This window comes from Eurypyga helias, unplaced genomic scaffold, assembly GCF_000690775.1.
Source record: "Eurypyga helias isolate BGI_N326 unplaced genomic scaffold, ASM69077v1 scaffold12076, whole genome shotgun sequence".
NCBI classification, from domain to species: domain Eukaryota; kingdom Metazoa; phylum Chordata; class Aves; order Eurypygiformes; family Eurypygidae; genus Eurypyga; species Eurypyga helias.
This window is the reverse complement of record NW_010254716.1, coordinates 35,115-55,948: the sequence shown is the minus strand read 5'-3', so window position 1 is coordinate 55,948 and position 20,834 is coordinate 35,115. Positions and strand designations below refer to the sequence as shown.

Below are 20,834 nucleotides of genomic sequence, written 5' to 3'. Positions count from 1 at the left end.
TTGGAGCTTTAAAAATAGTCATATAGTGGAAACTGAATGAGCAAGACTGTTTATTTTGTATCTGATCGACTTTTCTGTTGAAATTCTTCATCCTGTCCTTCAGCTTTACTTGTCTGTTACACGGATCTGAGCTCACTGGGTATTAGTCATGTGCAGCTGCATTGTAAATGGACTGAAGTGTGCTCAGATTTTAACCTTAGTCAGCAAAACATATATAAGTGATACGTGCTCCGTGAGCTTCGACAACAGCAGCTTTGCAAAACGTTTGATCCCTCGTTACTTCTAGAGGATTTTTCTGGAGTTTTCCCAATTTTCTTCTTAATTTTACTTAATTGATCAGCCTCAGAAACTGAATAACCTGCAGTATGGGAACTCCCACAGTGGTACATGGCAGAACTGTCTTTGCCAGAAGAATTTGGTTCATGTCCAAGCAGAGTGATACTTGAAGCCGAGCTGATCCTTGCATTGGGATAGGAAACACAACCAACATTTAGCACTGGAATATTTGCATGCTGCGGGTGGTTTCTTTGTTTCCCTAGAAACAAAGTGCCTGGTAGTATCAGTCGGTCTCACATTACTGAGGCAAAACAACAGGTTAGATTCTGGATTACAAAGCTGAAGATTTAGTTTGAGACTAAAATGATGAGCAGTAAGGACATGCAAATGTGAAAGCTGCCACCATGTGTGTCTCCTACTTGTCACTGAGAGATGGTTTGTGTTTTGTAAAGCATCTCTGAAGTTTTTGAAGCCATGGAGCCTGAAGCTTCAGCAAATGGCTTTGAGGATGTCTTGTCTCTCTGAATTATGTGGTAGATGTTGGTATGCTTTAGTCTTGGTTTAACTAATTACCTGTGGAGTATGATTTACCCTTTAAAGAGTAGAAAGGATTCTTTTACCGAAATCTAGCTTTTTCTTCAAAAGGAATTCGATTTCTTACGACAACATACGCTGTATAATGGTGCATCATGCTTCACTCTTTGGCAGTATTGGTTGGCTTTTGTTTTAAGTAGCATTTAGGGACACCTTATAATGTTAATAAGCTCTTAAAATTTTAGAGGTGGTTATGGCATCCTAGGTTTTAGTATTCTTCATTGTAAGCAATGAAAATACAATACAGTAGCAGTTGATAGTTATTAAATTTGACTCACATTTCAGTGGATTCTCTGGCCTCATGAAGTGTACATTAATGTGGAAATTGAGAGAGCTAAAACCATCCTGATCTTTGCTCTGAGGTTTGACTTTTTTAGAACTATCAAGTATGATATAGTGTAAACTCTCCTGGAGTGTGTGCTAGAAAGGAACTGTGTTTTTATTTTCCGTGAATCCTTTTGTAATGGCTTATCTTCCTTGTTCATGGTTGATGCCTGATTAGTTCTTGTTTTTGGACTCTGTGTTCTGTGGCTACAAAATGCCATAGTTGGCAGTAAGTGGCTAAGAGTACAGATTTCTTTTTGATGGAAACTGTACGTTCTGGAATTGAGGTTTTATTCAGGCAGGTGAAGGTTTTCAGAATATTTATTTCAAAAAGGAGGAGTTTCCTTCCAAATGTCTGCTTCTGGCAGGATGCGATGGGCTGAGGAGGCAGTGCTGGCTGGATGTGCTGGCCGCTGGAATGCTGCACGGGGCTGGCTCTGCCGTGCCTGCCAGTACTGAGAGCGCAGCGGGCCTTCCTGAGTTGCCATTTAAAGTGTTGCCCTATGGGAATGTAATGGGATGGGATTAATGGGATTAATTCTAGTTTACCCTTGCTGCTTGAGGTGTAAGAGGAGGCAGTTCCTCCTTCTTGAGAAGTGCAAGTACGGAATATATTGTGGACTGGGAATCCTTAGACTATCTAGGACATTCTCCCGTAAACCGTTAGGGTAATGTTAACATAGGTTAAGAGAGCACTTGAGACATGTCATCTTTTCAGAGAGAGGGAGCTGAGAGACACTTGACTGCCCTAGAGGAGGTACAGCAGCCTGTGTTATTTGTTCCTCTCATCTGCTTCCTGTATTCCTGTGTAATGCTTCCTCTTGTTCAAAAGCAGTACAGCGTTTCCTCAGGAAGCTCTTTCCAGAATTTTCAGCTTCTAAACAGTACAAGTGGCAAACTGAAAGTCTTTCTCCAAAAAATAAATGTCTTCATGTATTTTCTCTTATTAATAGTGTTTTTTCATATCAGGCTTGCCTAACTGGGTAGTATAATTACGTTATGCCTTTAGGAATAACACGGAGAAGAGCTGTAACAAATGCACAAGTGTGTTCAGGGTAGCGATACTGTGTGGCAAGCATCACATTCATTTATATGCTGCAGGAGAACCTGCTTTATTCAGAGCTCTTGGAAAATGTTTGTGGAAACTTTTAGAGAATTAGGACAGCTGGTCTAGCAGACTTTGAAGTCTGCAACACAGCCGGCTGGCCGGCATTCCCAGTGCCAACTGGCTCAGGAGCAAGTAGAGATGACAACTGTGATTTTGGCTTAGGAAACCCTGTATATATAGAAGATGACTTGATGACAGGCAAGACTCAATAAATCTGGTGACATAATTGAACTCTGTTAACTAGTGCTTGGTCAGTTGGGATTAAACATCCTCCTACATTTTCTATTAAAATTAATTATTTTGTTTCTGGATTTTTTTTTCTTAATGCAAGAACTTAGTATCTTCATCTCATTTAGTATCTCCTTTTGTAATATCTGTCAGGACATGATTTTGACAGATGATTGAATTAGATATCAGCTACTGTATGTCATTGCTGATCTTTAGTCATTGTCATATTTCAAATGAAATGTCATCTGAAAGCAAGTCGTATGCAAAGCTACCAGAGTTTGGCTCTGCATCTGTCAGTAGACTTTGTGAATAATCAGATTTCCTGAGAGGCTGTGTATTTCTCACTTCATTCGCTGATTCTTTGCCTTACAGTACAAAAATAGAGAAAGAGAAAAAAGAGCATGCTAAACTGCATGGGATGATCCGTACAGAAATAAGTGGAGCTGAAATTGCAGAAGAGATGGAGAAAGAGAGAAGGTTCTTCCAGTTACAGATGTGTGAGGTAAGATTGAGCCGTGAAAACACAGTTGTTTAATGGGAACTGTGACGCTAGAGGGAAATGCCAAGTTATTAGTGGACTCCATGTGTAAACCACATTTTTTTTACTCTGAAGTGCTAACTGTGCAGGGAATTCTCTAATTTCACTTAACAAGTAAATTGTAGAATAAATAAATAATGCAAAGCTCAATTAAACACTAAGAGATGATAATAAATAAGCCTTTACACTACCACTACTTCACTCTAAGTTATTTTAAGCCTTAGATCGTTCTCTGCATCATTCCCTATGCTGGCAGCTGTTGCGTTATTATGAGGAGAGACTCCAGTCTCGCACACTGTTGGGCTGGTGCTGGAAAAAAAAGTGCTAGGGATGGAATGCAGTTGTCTTTCAAGATGTTTCAGAATGTTTCTACTTTGAAATCTTTGTGATTTTGCAGTAAGTTAAATCTGACGTGAATATTTTTGGTTCGATTTGTTTAAGGGCATGTCAGGTTCCGTGGTTGGGAATTAAAGTTGCTGTGTTTGTTCTGTCGATGCATTAACTCACAAATATACCAGGGATGTTTCTTCTGGTTTTGCTGTGATGGTTAGAGCTAATTTGACTCATATTCCAAGACAACAGCAGTTGTCCTGAATACCAATTTTAGTAACAGCATGCACTTATACTTACCAGAAAGGCTTCACATTCCTATATGGAGTCAGACTCAAGTATTCAAAAATGATGAAGGGATTTGAGTACCCAGTATACATATGGATGTTGCCAGCTAATTGCCCATCTGTATCCTTCCTAAGAAACAACCAGGAACAGATGCTTCTCTCTTCCTGTGTCACAGTAAAGGAGGAGTTAGCTTTAGTCAGTTGTAGTCACAATAAAATGCAGGGTGCAGCCTGTGAGATTGGATCAAATTAACCTTAAATGTGGAATAGCTGAAGTGCATCCTGTATTTCTTCTGATTTTTGGGAAAAGAAGTTTATATGCTCCACTACCTCTGAAGAGTCATAAAAGGGGACTTTGTTTTGGTTTTGTCATTATATCAGAAGTGGGACATATTGAAGTTGCATCATAAATATAGGCTAGTTCTCTATAAATTGGGATAGTGAACCAAATGTTAGATGTCTAGAGCTCCATTTTACATTAACAGGAGCTAGAGAGGTGATTCTTGTAAATACTATCCAGTTATCGTGCGTTGCACAAACCCCATACACATGCCTACATTTAGGCTAATCATCTGTTCACGTGAACCAGCATAAATAGCTGCAACATTGGGAGCTGGCACTTGCATACAGTTTTATTTTAGCAGGTTCAAAACATTTAGGGTGCACTGTACTTAGAGGAAAACCAGATGGATTAGTGCATTGCTAAAAACACATTCAGTCCTTTGCTTGGATGTCAGTGTCTAAGCAGGGGTTGAAAACTGTTGTAATTTAATGGACATTTAAGGACTCCTGTAAATATTTGATCAACCTTACTTCTGCTTGTGTGGCTGGTGTCTTTTGTGCTATTGCATTCGGGTCACTTAAAATGGACTTTGATTGTGCCTAACGCAAAAGGATACTAATTAATCTTTTTTTTTTAGCTTGAGAGTAGATTTTTAAAATCTCTTGCCAAACCTTAATTTGCTGTAATTACTGTGTATAAGGGATTGATAGAGAAAGCAATAAAATCAGAAGGTAGATTTTAAAAATGGTTAAAATAATCACTCACTCTTTTTTGAGTAAACTGCTCTCTTCCTTGATGTCATCTATTTAGCAATGAATGGAATGACGAGTGAGATAGATGCCTAAATGGGCTGGTAGGTTTATGAATGGATTCCTAACTTTACTACAGAAACCCTTCCGTGCTTTCCTTAGAGCAAGCTTCCACTAGGAGCCACGAGGGATGCTTTAACAATTTGAACTAATCATAGTGAAGTAGCCTTGCAGGGTATCAAATATCAGCAGTGACAACAATTGCTTTTGTGTGATCAACCCTTGAAGCCAGTATTTGATGCATTCTCATTTAGGTCTTCTAAATCTGCAACTGTTAAAGCTTGTTAAAATGTAACAGAAAATAAAATGTTTTAAAAATGCTGTACCAGTAATAATTAATTTCTTTTGTGTATTACTGTTTTAAACAGTACCTGCTGAAAGTCAATGAAATCAAGATTAAAAAAGGAGTGGACTTGCTTCAGAACTTGATCAAGTATTTTCATGCTCAGTGCAAGTATGTTTTAGCTTTCTTTACATCTACACAATAACTGGAGCAATGTTTTGTTTTCAACTTTTGACATCATCGTAACACTTCTAGATTTTTAAAAATCTAAGATTCAGCTGTTTGTGCTGATGCCTTTTGACAGACTGCTTTTGTTATGGATTAGTTGCTGTTGTTACTGTATCGTGAAACACGTGATGAGGTTGAGCTAGTCCCACAGAAAATAACTGTCTGTTCCAAAGGAGTGCCGCACAGTAGTTTGGCATATTTCATAAACCACTCTTGGAACAGCTATTAGTTTGGGCTATTGGGTAGTGAGTGGTCCATTAGTTTTGATGGGCTTAGTTGAGTGTATCTAGCAAAGATCTAAATTAATTCCTTGCTCAAGGAAAAATAATTGCATAAGCATTGGGATAAAACTATATTGAAAGAATCACTCTTTTTCTAATTAATTCTCATTAGAATGATACACTTTTTTATGATAGTGCTACAGATCAATAATATAGTAATAAAATTATAGCTATAAACTTGAAAGAGCTGCTGTTAACTTGTTCAAATCAGTAGCTTTTCATCTTAAAAGACCAGTCTGCATCTGTAGGGCTTTTTCCCTATATTGCTATGTTGCTCATAAAAATAAGTTTCACTTGTAGTACGTCATTCATCTGCTCTCTCCATTTAATAAAATTAAACAACATAAATACTGTGTTGTGTTTTCACTCTCATGTTTGCTTCCCAGAGCGAAAATACTTTCTGTTGCAAATGGTGCAGCAATTTTTAATTAAATGGGCCTGTAGTTGTGGTTTCTTTAAATTTACTTTTTTATTCTCACTTTTTTATTTTTTTAAGAGCTGGAATACTTGACATCAATAACATTAATGTGCCAAAACAAAGATGCACACGATGCAGTAAGATACAGCATATTCAGTCTGCACATGGTCCATAATTAATGCTTGGGAAACAAAGGGGTTTTGCTTTAGTGGGAAGATTGCATCAGACATGAAATTATTGGGCTCCAAGAAGTCACAATTATTTTATATCTTCTGGAGCTTTTGCTGTTCTACAGATGAATCTTTGCTTGCTCTGGCCTTCAAAAAGTGAGATGAGAAACTGCATTTGAGGTGAGAATAAGGAAAACAATGTGACTGTGGATTGTGGCAGTTCTGAATCTATTTGGGGATTTTGCTTGTTGGAATAAGCTATGATGGAAATAAAGAGGTGGATCCATCAAAGAAGCAGAAAAAAGAAACGTTTAATGTTTTGAAGTTTATGGCATGGCATAATATGCACGTCTTCCTTTGGCAACTTTTGAAACAGAAAATACAAAGCAAAGTTGAATAAGTTTGCCTTTTGTTTTTCTTCTAAGTTTCTTTCAGGATGGGTTAAAAGCAGTGGAAAGTCTCAAGCCTTCAATTGAGACACTCTCGACAGATCTTTATACAGTGAGTAGCAATCTTTCACATTTCTGTTGTAAGCTTTTCTAACAGTAAAACTGTGATCGTTTTGGTTCAGGTTGGCTGACTGTTTTAGTAGTCAGCATTTTAAGGTTTTGAGTAAAATTTTGGTTGCATATCCCCTCCAGAAGCCTTAGTTTGAGTGCAGGACCCCACTGGCTAAAAACATTAGGAAAACAGTCTTTCCTCTAAAATGTTTACTAAGTGGAAAATAACATACAGTTTCAAATGGAACACATGGAAGCCAGAACAGTGTGAGGTAATATCAAAGTCTTAACCCAGCAACATTCTAGCCATTATCAAGTTTTCTGAAGATATAAAGGAAAATAAACTGATCACATTATCTTTGTGTTTTCATTCTTGCTGAGCGTTTCTCAGAAAAAATGAACCAATTAAGTAGCAAGTTTGGAAGAAATGTGTTGAAATTGAACAGTAATGTTATTTTTAACCTATGTTTTTCTTCTTTCAAGATTAAACAAGCACAAGATGAGGAAAGGAGACAATTAACACAGCTTAGAGATATTTTAAAATCAGCACTCCAGGTTGATCAGAAAGAGGTGAGCATATAAGGTGGTTTAACTTCGGAATACCCATTTCAGTTACTTCTAATGTAATGTTAGTATTTGAAATAGAGTTATTTTAACTTTTATCAGCCATCTAAATTCCTATTGTTTTTTCATCTTCCTTTTGATGCCGATATTGAATATTTCTGACACAGGTAATTTTTTAAAAAATGAATTCCCACTGAGACTGAGTGGGCATTGAGAACTGAGACTTACTGCAGAGTGATTTCTTTTTGTTACCGATATTGCAAAATACTTAAGGTGTTTCACTCTTGGTGAACTGACAGACAGTGGTGTCTATGTTGCTCAAACTGAGAATAGAACAACTCTGGCAGTATCAAGGAGACGCCATTAATACAATCTTATCTCACAATAGTATTCCAAGCTGTATAAAGATTGTGTAAAATGGAACTTCAAATCCCAAAACACCTCTTGTCCTCATCTGCAAAAATGTCAATTAAATGGGCTACTCTGCTGCAAGATGCCAGTTTTCAAATGTGCAGGAGCTGAGTCAGTTCAGCAATCTAACAAGTATTGTTTGAGTTTCAGTAATGATTGCTGTTAGATTTAAAGAATTAGGGAGTAATTTTATTTGGCAAGCTCTGATCTGGAAGTAAGCGTCTTTTGTATAGCCTAATCCTAAATATTGAGACTACTTTTGTTTCAGTTTGCTAATGCTTCCTCTTCATATAATAAATGCCAGCCAGCTTCCTCTGTGTGGCTGCTGGGCCATGAGTAAGTGATGAATGAACCCCTTCCCCCCTTTTCAGATTCTCTTTCTGAGAAAGAGCACAATGAAATAGTTTAGTCTGTAGTGCTCAGACTTCCTTTATCTTTTCCGGTCGTACTTTCATCTTCCCACAAAGGTTGTGGTGACTCCTCTTACCGGTGGCCAGATGATGGTTGTTGAGCAACCTGCTGTAGTGAAAGTTGTCCCTGCCATGGGACAGATTGGAATAGGTGATCCTTAAAGGCTTCTTCCGACCCAAACCATTCTATGACTTGCTGATGGGCATTCGAATGTCTTAAACGCTCTTCACGTGGAGATGCTGTTTGTTACCACATGAAGTTTGTGATAACGACCATTGTTTAAAAATACATACAGTTTGCAGGCCCTTTCTTAGGTTCTATCCAGCATTTAGGACTCGGAGGGGTGCATTTGCTAAGAACTTCCAAATTTTGAGTTCTGTGGAATGAAAGACTAGTGATCCTAGGGAAAATAGTGACTCCTTTGGATTCACCCCTGGCTGCCCACTCTCCATAAGGAGTCTTTGCTGTTTAGGGTCTGTTAGCAGGCCTGCTGTTTTATTCAGGCCGTTGACTGAGAGAGGTAATAGGAGCAGTTGGGTTTCGTGGTTGCTGGGAATGTTGCTTCTCTCTGTTTACTTGTTTATCAGTGATACTGCTGTTACACATATATGGTAGATGTGGTGAGCACACATCTTTTCACAGAGTGAAAAATGTAATAATACACAGAAATTTATTACTTGTACTGGTTTTGTTGCACTTAAAAATGCAAGTGTAAAGAGGGCTTTATGCACTAGATTTGTGTTTTATTAATTCTGCAGTTTTATGTATAGATGCTTACCTGCAGAGCATGAGCAGGACTATAATTATTTATGAAGTTTTTTGAAAACATTAATTAATCAGTAGGATGCCAAACAATCCTAGTATAATTTACTGTACAACCCAGTAATATTATTCTTGTTGCACTGTAATTTCCTTTACTATAACTGATTTCTTTTTCCTTCCTCAAATGCATTTACATTTTGTGACCGAAGTCTAGGAGAGTAAGTGTTATTATGTTCTAATGAAAATAGTTCGCATGATTTCCATTTAGAATTCAAGAAACTGGATTTTTCCTCTGAGATTTCTTCTGTTTTATGAGAAGACTGGTTCTTTTTTTTCTCCTCTTTTGTTTGTTGTATTACCAAAAAAAAAAAAGTTATCAGATTCTTCTTGGGAAAGAAAATTGCTGAAAGACAAATTGGTGATTTCCTTTTCACTCTCTTGGGAATTAAATCCAGTTGCTTGATTTGATGTCCTTGCAAGAATTTGAAGATATATTTATTTTTATTAAAATGGACTTCATGTATGAAATAATAGAATGTTGATAAATGTTTCTGTTGGTTTTTTTTTTAAAAAAAGACAGACACAAATACTCATCATGAACATTTTTTGTCGTGCTTGTATACATAGTTTCCTCCTGCACAGAACTTCCTCAACTCTCGTTTGTATTGAAATTTCTTTTTGAAGCATCACTGTGTATACCTCTCCATAATTTTTAATTCTAAAACTTTTATTTTTCAAACTGTAGCGTTCCTACAAGTTTTGCGGTCCACCTTAGAGTCGTATTGCCTTCATTTCTCTTTCGCATGTCCTCTCTGAAGGTAGCCTTCCTGTAGTGTTTAGATCTGCTTCTGCTGCTTCTACGTCTTTGGTAGAACCTATAATTTATTTAGGCCACAGCAAAACAGGGTAGATTTTGTGTTTCTGACAAAAATTATGGTAGCTGTGCTATAGGAGAAGCTGCCTGCAGGGTGTTCTGGCAGATACATCTGTAGGAGGCTCTGTGGGGCTGTAATAGATAGGGATGGATCTCCGAAACCTCCTCTTGGCAATGATCCTGCAAATGCAAGAGAAGTTCAAGCTCTTGGAGAGCTGTAAGGGCTTTTTGGCAGCTTTAAGCACAGAAGTCATCCGGACAGTCTGAAATCCTGCTCCATGGGAGCTGTGGAATGGCTAGCCAAAATGTGCCGTGTATAAGTTAAAGCACCCTGTATGGAAAGTTCTGTTGTGTTTAAATAATGGGGCTGGTAAATAGGTTTTTAGAATTTCTCTTATCAGTAGTCACAGACCATCTTTACAGAATACTCTTTTCATATTTATTTCTTTTTTAGCTATGCTGTTCAGCTTGATTTGGAAGTCAGTCAGTCTTTCTAAGGCTTTGGAAGAAATCATTTCAAACCTATTTGTGGTCAGTGAAGTGATTCACAATAAACATGCTGCGATGAAATGACTCACCTTTTTTTTGTAGGCCTATCTGCATTTCAAAGCTGATAAAGTGGACAAAGTTCAGTTTCTTAGGCTTGTGTACTTCAGTGAGAGATTTAAAATGGCAATATTCTGTGCTAGGTGTTTCCTATAATATCCTGCGGTGATCCGTTTCCTCCCATAGGCAGTGTACATTGTTCCTGCTCTCCGATGAGGCCACTGGGTCTGACCCAGTTCTCTCCGATTTGTACTCTTGTGTGCGATATGCAAACCAGAAGTAAGGGAAGATCCTTTGGGGAGCCTGCATATGGAAAAGGCATGCTGAAATTGCCCGGAAGGATGTTAATTATGATGGTGATTTGTGGTATGGCATCCTGTCTGCTAGGAGCTAGATTAGAATCATGAATTTGCTTGTCGGAGAGCTTTGAGAAAACCGTCATCTGTCAGTCACTATCAGTTGGGACATGGCCTGAACCAAGGATTTAAAATTTAAAAATCTCCTTGTCTTGTCCTTAAGTTCTTTTGATGAAGTAGTATTACATTTTTTAAAGATACTGTTCATAGTAATGAATGTGTGGAAATACACGTCAGCCACAGCAGCTTCCTCTCTGGTTGAAATAAAGCAGGAAGCTTGTGTTACTGGCCTGCCAGTTTGGCCAAACACGGCAGCTGAGCGTAAACAACAGCTGAAGGGAGGTAGCTAAAATGCAGCAGAAAATAATAAGCAAAAAGCGACTTCACAGTCTTAAGTAGGCCAACGGCATCTTGGCTTGTATCAAAAACAGCGTGGCCAGTAGGATGTGATTCTCCCCCTGTACTCGGCACTGGTGAGGCCGCACCTCGAGTACTGTGTTCAGTTTTGGGCCCCTCACTACAAGAAAGACATTGAGGTCCTGGAGCGTGTCCAGAGAAGGGCCACAAAACTGGTGAAGGGTGTGGAGAATATGTCTTATGAGGAGCGACTGAGGGAACTGGGCTTGTTTAGCCTGGAGAAGAGGAGGCTGAGAGGAGACCTGATCACTGCCTACAACTACCTGAAAGGAGGTTGTGGAGAAGTGGGTGTTGGTCTCTTCTCCCTAATGACAGATGATCGGACGAGGGGGAATGGACTCAAGCTGCGCCAGGGGAGGTTTAGATTGGACGGAAGGAAGAAGTTCTTCACCGAAAGGGTTATCAAGCACTGGAACAGGCTGCCCAGGGAGGTGGTGGAGTCACCATCCCTGGATGTGTTTAAGAGACGGGGGGATGAGGTGTTGAGAGATACGGTTTAGTGGTGGACAGATACGGTTGGACTGGATGATCTCTAAGGGCTTTTCCAACCTAGTGATTCTATGATTCTAAGTAATGGGAGTGGAGCTGTGGGCAGGTGTTGGAGGTCATCTGAAATATTTACAGAAATGAGGATGTGGAGAACTGAAATTAAGTTCCTGTAAGGCCTCTAATCTTCTTGGAAATGGAATTCCTTTACTGGCTAATGGGAGGCAGGGATCAAGGCATTGGTAGGACACAGTAGGCAGCGTCAGATCAGATTTTCTTCAGAAGTCAGTAAACGTATGTGTGCAGCGGTTCTTAATCAGTGGCAAGAATTCTTTTAAAAAGTTTTTACGTTGGGCAGCCAGAGTGCAAAACCAAATAATTCCATGTAAACAGGCTGGAGAGGAATGATAAACAGTCTGGTTTAGATCTGAAGGGATGCTTTGTCAGGCATGGACACTTAAGTAGTGGTTTGGTAGTGCCTTTAAAAGCCTCAGATAAATGTTGTAGCTACCTGTTACGGCTTCCTAGGTCACTAAGGAGTCAGGGAAGCGGGCACAGGTTGCTTCTGCTGAAAAGGAGCACCAAGGAGTACTGCAGCCTGCCTTCAGCTTGGCTTAAGGTTCTCAGGGTCACTGAGCTCCAGCACGGTATGCAGGATGGGCCTGAAATCCTGCAGCCGGGCGGTGTGGAGTCCTGAGTGCCCTGAACGGGGCTGTCGGTGGTAGCTCTGTCCCTACCATTGTATTTCAGACCTGTCATGTGTTGCCACTACTGTTGAGAAGGATCCTGAACAGCTTTGGTGCATTAGTAGCTTTGGTAGCAGAATGTGCAGCTGGAGCCTGTAAAAGGAGCAGCATTCCATCTGAGCTGGCACTCCTTGGGGAAATGCACAGTCCAAGTATGTTCTTGGTTGTAGTTGGTCTTTTTCCCCTGCTTATATCCAGAGATATACTTAGGCTGATAAGTTGTAATTAGAGAGAAACAATCTTCTTAAATCATACTTTCAGATGACTGTAATTTTTATTTTATCATCTGCACACTCTGCAAACCCAAAATGATGTATCTGCAACAGTACTCCTAGTATATCTGAAACACACTATCTCATCTTTTTCATGAAATGGTGTTTTTTTAATCAAGTTAGCAAGTTTATTTCCTAATAGCTCTCAAGTTTTGGCGTAGAAGTATGTTTCTAGGAAGTCTCTTGTGCTTTTTCAGATAATAACTTGACTTGGTGTCCACAAGGAAAACTACTTCTTCAGGTTTATTTATGTATGTAATTGTTTTTACAATGGAAGGGTGCACTAGGAATTGCAGGTAGTAATAATTTTCAGTGTTCGTACACTGCAGTGTTTGCATGAGTTGGAAAGTCCATTACTCAATAATTTTGGGGGTTAGAAAAACATATATCAAGGCCCATAATAAAGCTAAATAAAAGCAAGTAAGAGGATTTTGACAGGTGCTGATACTGGCTACTTCTCAGATGTTTTTTGTGCCCTCTGAAGAAGAAATGGAACCTGTTCTCTCTCATTGAGGAGGAAAAATGGAGGGGATTCTGCCCCTCTACTCTGCTCTTGTGGGACCCCACCTGGCATACTGCATCCTGCTGTGGAGCCCTCAATATCAGAAGGATATAGACTGGTTGGAGGGAGTCCAGAGGAGGCCACAAAGATGCTCAGAGGGCTGGAGCCCCTCTGCTATGGGGACAGGCTGAGAGAGTTGGGCTTGTTCAGCCTGGAGAAGAGAAGGCTCCGGGGAAACCTTACAGCAAACTTCCAATACCTACAAGGAAGCTGGGGGGTACTTTTTACAAGGGCCTGTAGTGACAGGACAAGGGGTAATGAGTTTAAGTTGAAAGTGGGGAGGTTTAGATTAGATATCAGGAAGAAGTTCTTCCCGGAGCGGGTGGTGAGGCACTGGAACAGGTTGCCCAGAGAAGCTGTGGATGCCCCATTCCTGGAAGTGTCCAAGGCCAGGCTGGATGAGGCTTTGAGCAACCTGGCCTGGTGGAACCAGGCAGGGGGGTTGGAACTAGATGGTCTTTAAGGTCCCTTCCAACCCGAACCATTCTGTGATTGTATGAAAAATGTGCTCCATTTGGCCTGTTAGTTTTAGAGCAGGAACGAAAGGCTCTGAGACTTCTTAATAGCGGGGGGATATTGTGGTTGTAAGTATGGAATACATTACAACTTGCTGTTCTGTGTGTTTCAGGATTCTCAGATTCGTCAGAGTACAGCTTACAGTTTACATCAGCCTCAGGGAAACAAGGAACATGGCACTGAACGAAATGGTAGTCTGTACAAGAAAAGTGATGGGTAAGTGCTGCTGGATTTTACTGGAAAAAATAAAAAAATTAATCCTAAGAGCCAAAGTAATGTAACACTAAATATACTGAAAACTGTGTCACTTTTTTTTTTTCCCTTTTAATCAGAATCAGAAAAGTGTGGCAGAAAAGGAAGTGCTCAGTTAAAAATGGTTTTCTTACAATTTCCCATGGTACAGTAAGTATTTGTTTACAGTATTTTATGTTCATGGTTGCTAATACAAAAAAGCAAGCTATGCTTGTCTATATTTATAATTTGGAATTAGCTGGATTCCTGATGGAGCATTTTGAATATGACGGATACATTTTTTTAAGGCAGCCGTTTAAAATGTATCATCATACACAGTATCTGAAGATACAACTGTTTCAATGCTCATGACTGTTACATGGTGGAGGAGGGGAAAGGCTTTTTTAATTACTCAGTTCGTGTAAACTGTTCATATTTTACCAGACTGTCTAAAAATACAAATCCTAATTTCATTTTTTTGGAAAGATAGAGCTGGGTGTTAAGCTATCTTTTTGATATGGGTTAAGCAACTTTTTATATTTACAAAACAAACTTGAGACAATGCTGAATCTCTTCTCTCCTCCATATTTCATAGAATCACAAGGGTTGGGTTGGAAGGGACCTTAAAGATCATCCAGTTCCAACCCCCCTGCCATGGGCAGGGACACCCACATGCTGATATGGTAACCTGTTATGAAGGTAGCTTTCCTGGGGGGTAGCTGTTGGGGAAGATCAACTCTGAAGGCAACTTCTACCGGGATGACATTCGTCAGAGAGAAGTCCCTCTTGCTTTGCCACTAATATTTCAAACATATTAACAAACTTCTAGGATTTATTCTTAAAGTTTTAAAACTTTAATATTTTGGACCTTTTACACTTGGCTTTGAACTCAGCTGTTTCTGCTTTCCCATAACCTTTCACTTTTTATGTTGTGTTCCCAAAACTGTTAAGAAAGTTTCTTAAGGCAAAAATCAACTCAGTGGCAGTATTTCCCGTTCTTAGTCTAATAAACAGTCCAGTTTCTTGATCCTGTTATGAACCATTCTGTTCTTCATCCTGTTATGCCTGTTGCTATGACTACAAGTTGACCCTGGCAGCAGAAATGAATCAATCTCTCATTTGTGCATCTAACCACAAGCTGTTGCCTTCTGAGCTGACAAGCAGGAGTTAAGGAGGAGTGCAAAAACAGGCCTGCAAAGTAGAGTCGTTACTATGGCTTTGGAATTGTCCACCAGTTTATCCCTGTTCTCATTTGGGTGCGTATGAGTGTGTCTTTGTCAGAGAAAAGTCTCTCAGTGTTTCTGGACTGGTGTCTCCATGTGCTGTAAATGCGCTTGGCACTGGACATGCTGGAGTGGTACCAGTGGCTGCGGCAGCTCAGAGCTGGCAGAGGCTACAAACTCCACTTGTGGAGCAGAATTTTAAAACTTTCACATGCAAGTACAGTTACTGAGTCTATCAGATACTGTTGTTCTTCTCTTTTTATAAGCTGTCTACCAGATGGTCTAACATTTTTAGAAGCAGTAAGTTCTCACTGAAATCAGTGGAGCTGTAGCTGTACATCAGTTATTAAGGTAGATACCTAAATGGGAGTTTAGATATGTGGGTTTCAGCAGTTTGGTCTTGATCTTTCTGTATTACAAAATTGAGTACCTTCTTGTTTTAAAATATACTCCTAAAAAGTACTTATACTTATTTGCTGTTTGCCCTTATGTATTAATGACGATTTTGTGTGAAAAAACCTAATGCTTGTTACACAGACATTGAAATGGGTAAAGTGGTTTCTATTGAGAATTTTCTGGGCTGCTCTGAATCTCTTCTGAGACTTCCGTAGCAACAACATTGATTTCCAGACCTTCTCAGGGTTAATATCTCCTGATCTTGAAAATATGATGTGTCATTTTCTCTTCCCAGCTGTTCATCAAAATGAACCATTTCTCAGAAATTCAGTGGTCAGTTTTGTTTGGTTTATCAAATAGACATTTGTGAATGTTTTTTCTTTAAAGGCTAAGTATTCTTCATGGTTTTCTATTATTTGGTCATATAGCCTCTCGTTTTATGAGGGACTATTTTTTCAGTTAGTTTCTACAACAGCTGTCTTCAGCCAGTTGCAGAAGGTGTATTCTGGCTTAAACTTGCCTGCCAAGTGCTTGCTGATATGGATGGGGAGAATGTGGTTGGTTCTTTGTCAGTCGTGTAGCTGTAACGCTGAATACACGTGTCTGCATTGGCTTATGTGCAAAGTTAGACTTTCAGACGTCTAAAAGCTTAGAAGAAATTAGCATTCATAGAGCAGTGTGCAGGGTAATGGTTGATGGAAAAACAGGCACTGCTTCTTTGTGTAATTATTAGCAGTTGGAAATTTTATGACATCTACTTGGCTGCAGTTTAATTTAGGTGGATGATAGCAATGATAGAAGCAGGTTGAACCATGTAAATAGGAATTCCTAAGTGGTTTGTGTATCAAGAAGTCACAAGGGAAGAACTTACATTTGAAGAACCTCAGATTCCACAAAGTTGGTTTGTGCTTTAAGAGCTTAAATGGAATTTCCTGATTGTCTGCAAAAAAAAAAAAAAAAGGAATATAAGAGATTCATTATCAGGGAAACTGTATTTGTTGTTCTTTCATTATTGTTGGAAATGCTACCATTATGATTAACGGGACAATCTGAACGCAAAAAGATTCAGATTTGATCTTTTGATTCTTAGGAAATCACAGTGTTACCTAGAAAATTGCCCATTGAAATCAGCCAACCAGTCTATTAAGTGGACACACTTGCTCGTGCCTTTTGTGAAAATCAACTCTGTATTGTGGAACTACTCTGTATGGCCTTAGAGGCATAGCTTTTTGATTCCTACACTTAGTGTTTGCTGCCAGAACATAGGAGTCAGTTTTGGTGGATGGAGGGTCACAATTCCTGCAGGCAGGAACACAAGCTGATGCTGACATCTGCCTGTATGGCATGAGAGATGGCAGCACATCTTTTCAGGGTGTTGGTGTGTTAACATGGATGTCCAAAAATTCCCTAGTAGTCTGCAATTTAGTTGTCTAATCAGAGACTCATGCAGGAAAAAGAAATCCAGAGGTTTCAAACAAATAACATAATAGCAGTTAGGCATTTGTTATATTGTCCATTTCTAGTGTCTGCTAATCCTGCTGAGATTCAGGTTCAACATACAGCCTAGTGTGCCTAAGGAATTTATATAGCCCTGGCTCCCTTTGTCTCGAGGCTCTGACTTCTCCCCGAGCAGCATCTGCCACGTGACGGAAGCGTCTTGTCCACACACTGGGGAGGTGGGTGGGGAGAGGTTGTTACTCGGCCACAGGATAAGAGGATGAACGTGGTGGTGTCAGCCGCATGCGAAGATGTCATGGTTGTTAATGCTGACGTGAGCATAAGATGGTCCTCAGTTAGAAGCTTTGGAATATGTTTGGATTACAAGATCAGCACATTAGCCCAGTATGTGTTTTAGGTTGTTGCAACCATTTCTTTGGGTTCTTAGGTCCTGTACAGAGTTCTTAAGCTGTGTGTCCTATCCAGAGAGATGAGCCTGTGTATCGTGGTCCTTCAGACCTCTCTGAAGCATTTTAGTGGATCCATTTACAACTTCTTGTTTCAAAAGTTACAGAAAACTAGTTAGGTCCTGAATGCACTTGAGATCCAAAGTCCTGGGGCAAGTGGATTCTTAACCTGAATTATCTTGAATTTTTACATTCTTATACAGCCTGCTGAGAAAAGTATGTATGAGTTTCCTGGTGGCTTGTTTACCAAATACTTATATTTTGATTTTTGTTTGCTTATTTTGTATTTTCATTGTAGGCAATTTTTGGACACTTCTTGGACAAACAGTTACGTTAAAAGTGTAAACATTGGAAATCGTAGTGCTATGGATATTAAATATATTCAAATATAACCAAGAAAATGGGTCCAAACTGGCATTTTCAAGATGTTTTCTCGTGTCCTTCTAGTTACAAAGCACTCTTGACACTGGTAGGCTGAAATAATGAAAACAGTATGCGCTTTTACTACTAAAAGCAATGCCTGGAATTTGAAAAGCCATTTACTAGGCAGAGAATACAATGGGGTTGTCAATAATTGTCATCTTGCTGCCTCCAAAACCTCTCTTGGGTACAATTTGTTTGACATTGCCCAGCAAGTGACCTGCAGTTTTGTTGTTTCAAAACATGCATGACTTTATTGTGTCTGCTGCTTATGTTAGGCAAAACAGGAGCTTGCTGTTTTTCAAGGACACCGAGCTGCTGCTTCTTTTTTTTTTTAATTTTTCTTTTTTTTTTAAATAGGAGGAAAAAAAAGTAATTGTTTCTCTTCCTTTGTTTCTGCATGGTTTTGATCTTTTACTAGTCTTGAGATACAATAATGTTCTTGTTCTTTTTTTGGCCAGATACATCCTTTTATCATACTGTTTCAAGGAAATTTGTACTCTTTGGACTTGTTCTTCCTTCTCTTTTGAATTAAATGTTTTCATCAATAAATTTAGAAGAGACTGAGATGATCTACGTTTCTTATGATTCATTGAAATTTAATTATGTGGTAGATCAGCTTCATTTGATATAGTTGTTGTTTAGATGATTCAGTCTTTTCAGCAACTTGATGGATTAAAATGTTAGAATGCAACAGTAAGTGTGGTAGTGTGTCTTTATAATACTGTTTTCCTAATGATTTAAACAAACTGTTATTTTTCAGATATTGTCTAGAGCAGAGCCTCTCGAGTTATCTGCTTTCTGATTTAATTATTCTAAAAGAAGAGTGAAACTAGGTATCTGTTGTAGCAAGTGCGAGCCATTCCTCGAGTCATAGTTGCAAACAAAGCATCTTTGTAGGTCCTACCTAAGTCTTATAGGACAGGTGGGTTAAGGGAAAAAAGAGATTAGTGCAGAGATGCTATTAATAATGTCTTTGTAGCCTTTATGGGACTTTTTCAAAATCACAGAATGGTTTGGGTTGGAAAGGACCTTAAAGATCATCTAGTTCCAACCCCCCTGCCATGGGCAGGGACACCTTCCACTAGACCAGGTTGCTCAAAGCCTCCTCTAGCCTGGCCTTGAACACTTCCAGGAATGGGGTATCCACAGCTTCTCTGAGCATCCTGTTCCAGCGCCTCACCACCCTCTCTGTGAACAACTTCTTCCTGATATCCAATCTAAATCTCCCCACTTTCAATTTAAACCCATTGCCCCTTGTCCTGTCACTACAGGCCCTTGTAAAAAGCCCCCCCCAGCTTCCTTGTAGCCCCTTCAGGTACTGGAAGGCTGCAATAAGGTCTCCCCGGAGCCTTCTCTTCTCCAGGCTGAACAAGCCCAACTCTCTCAGCCTGTCCCCATAGCAGAGGGGCTCCAGCCCTCGGAGCATCTTCGTGGCCTCCTCTGGACTCGCTCCAACCGGTCTATGTCCTTCTGATGTTGAGGGCTCCACAGGTGGGATTTCACCAGGGCAGGGTAGAGGGGGAAGTTTGCTTGTACATTTTGCTTTTAGTAAACATTGCCACGTTTTAGTCAATAAGGAACTGAAATAGCTGAGAGGTACTTTATAAAACTTACATCATTATAGAATATATTTTGTTTCACTACTTTCTTTGGTAATGAACTGTCATTTTATTTTTGCTAATGTTTGTTGCAAGATTTCTCTGTGCAAACTTCTTACTTTCCTTCGGTGTGTCCCATTACAGATTTTAAGATTCAGCATTTGTTCTAAACTGGTTATCTAGGCTCTCTTTAAAAGCATTAGCTGGAGACAAATTATTTGATTATTGAAAACCTAGACAATTTTTTAACTAAATGTCTCAATGTTAGAGGGTTAAACTTAAGTAAAATGAATCTGTCTCTCTGTCATACTTGATTCCTTCAGGTAAGTGTTACTGGTAAGGTCATCAGAGTAGTGATAATTGCAGTGATTTTGCCCCTCTCCCCAGTCCTAATTATAGTTTCTGTCCAACTATCAGTGAATAAAATAGCCAAATATAAGAAAATACAGTTTACAAACCATGATGCAGAAGATAATGTAAATCAGAACCTGGGTTATTAAAAATTAAAGTAACAGCTGTTTTTCAAGTCTTTTTGGCCTGTGGGATGGCCTGTGTTTTTGGAATGCAGGGCTCAGTCGGTATCGATATGCTAAAATGTCTGTGCTTTATCTTCACATAGGCTAACCGACCCCCGGCAAAGCTCAATCTGTTAACCTGCCAAGTGAAAACAAACCCAGAGGAGAAAAAATGTTTTGACCTCATATCACGTAGGTTTGTTGTTCAGGTCTTTTTACTTGCAGTTAATATGAAAGGGTTTTGCGTTATTTCTGTAGATGTTTCAATAATCCACTTAAACATTTTCGCAACTGTAGAATGCTTCCCTTTACAACATGCCCTTCCTATGACAGTTTGCCATTTCCCTTACTGTCACATTGTGCAACTAACTGTACCTGTTGCTTTGGAAAACCACTTGTTTTTAAGGCTGTCTTTACTCCATTATTCTATGTAATTTGCTGCTGCATTACTATAGAGTAACAATATTTTTGCCGTGACATCACCATGTGTATTGAAAATGTTATAGTTGTTCATCTTAGAAAGTTACGGCGCTCACACAAGATCAGAAGAAGCTTTTAAACAATGACAAAACTTCTTAAAATTTAAGCATAGTGGTTGCTGTGTAACTGAAGAAAATAATGAAATCTTCAGTTTTGTTGTCTCCAAGCAGATCTAGAGGTGAGATAAAGAGTTGAAATATTAAAAACACAAAACCTGAGTCATTTGGGGAACTGAATGAGATGATACAAAATTGTGTAGTAGAATGTTTCCTTTGTTTTCTCACTGGGACATTGTAATATTTATGGGCTCAATAAAAATATATTCCTAAAATACTACGAATATATATTGCTAAAATCTCAAATTATTTGGGGAGAAGAATATAAATCTATTCCTCATCTGTTCCTTTGTCAGATCATTAAGTTCTTTTCTATTTGTAAATGTAAGATGTGCTCCTTTTGTTAATAGACCAGAACTCACGTATGC

At 39.2% G+C, this 20,834-nt stretch overlaps 1 protein-coding gene across 1 annotated transcript in view; it reads left to right on the top strand.

The window, feature by feature from the left end:
• Window positions 1-2,902: 2,902 nt before the first annotated feature.
• ASAP2 (ArfGAP with SH3 domain, ankyrin repeat and PH domain 2) overlaps window positions 2,903-20,834 on the top strand; it is a gene marked incomplete at its 5' end in the record, with an annotated part of 44,126 nt that continues 26,194 nt past the window's right edge. Inside the window, 7 exons of the mRNA XM_010153108.1 lie at window positions 2,903-3,032; window positions 5,146-5,231; window positions 6,583-6,658; window positions 7,141-7,227; window positions 13,693-13,796; window positions 13,913-13,982; window positions 19,975-20,062. Coding sequence (XP_010151410.1) covers window positions 2,903-3,032; window positions 5,146-5,231; window positions 6,583-6,658; window positions 7,141-7,227; window positions 13,693-13,796; window positions 13,913-13,982; window positions 19,975-20,062 — 641 coding nt within the window. The remainder of the gene's footprint in view (window positions 3,033-5,145; window positions 5,232-6,582; window positions 6,659-7,140; window positions 7,228-13,692; window positions 13,797-13,912; window positions 13,983-19,974; window positions 20,063-20,834) is intronic.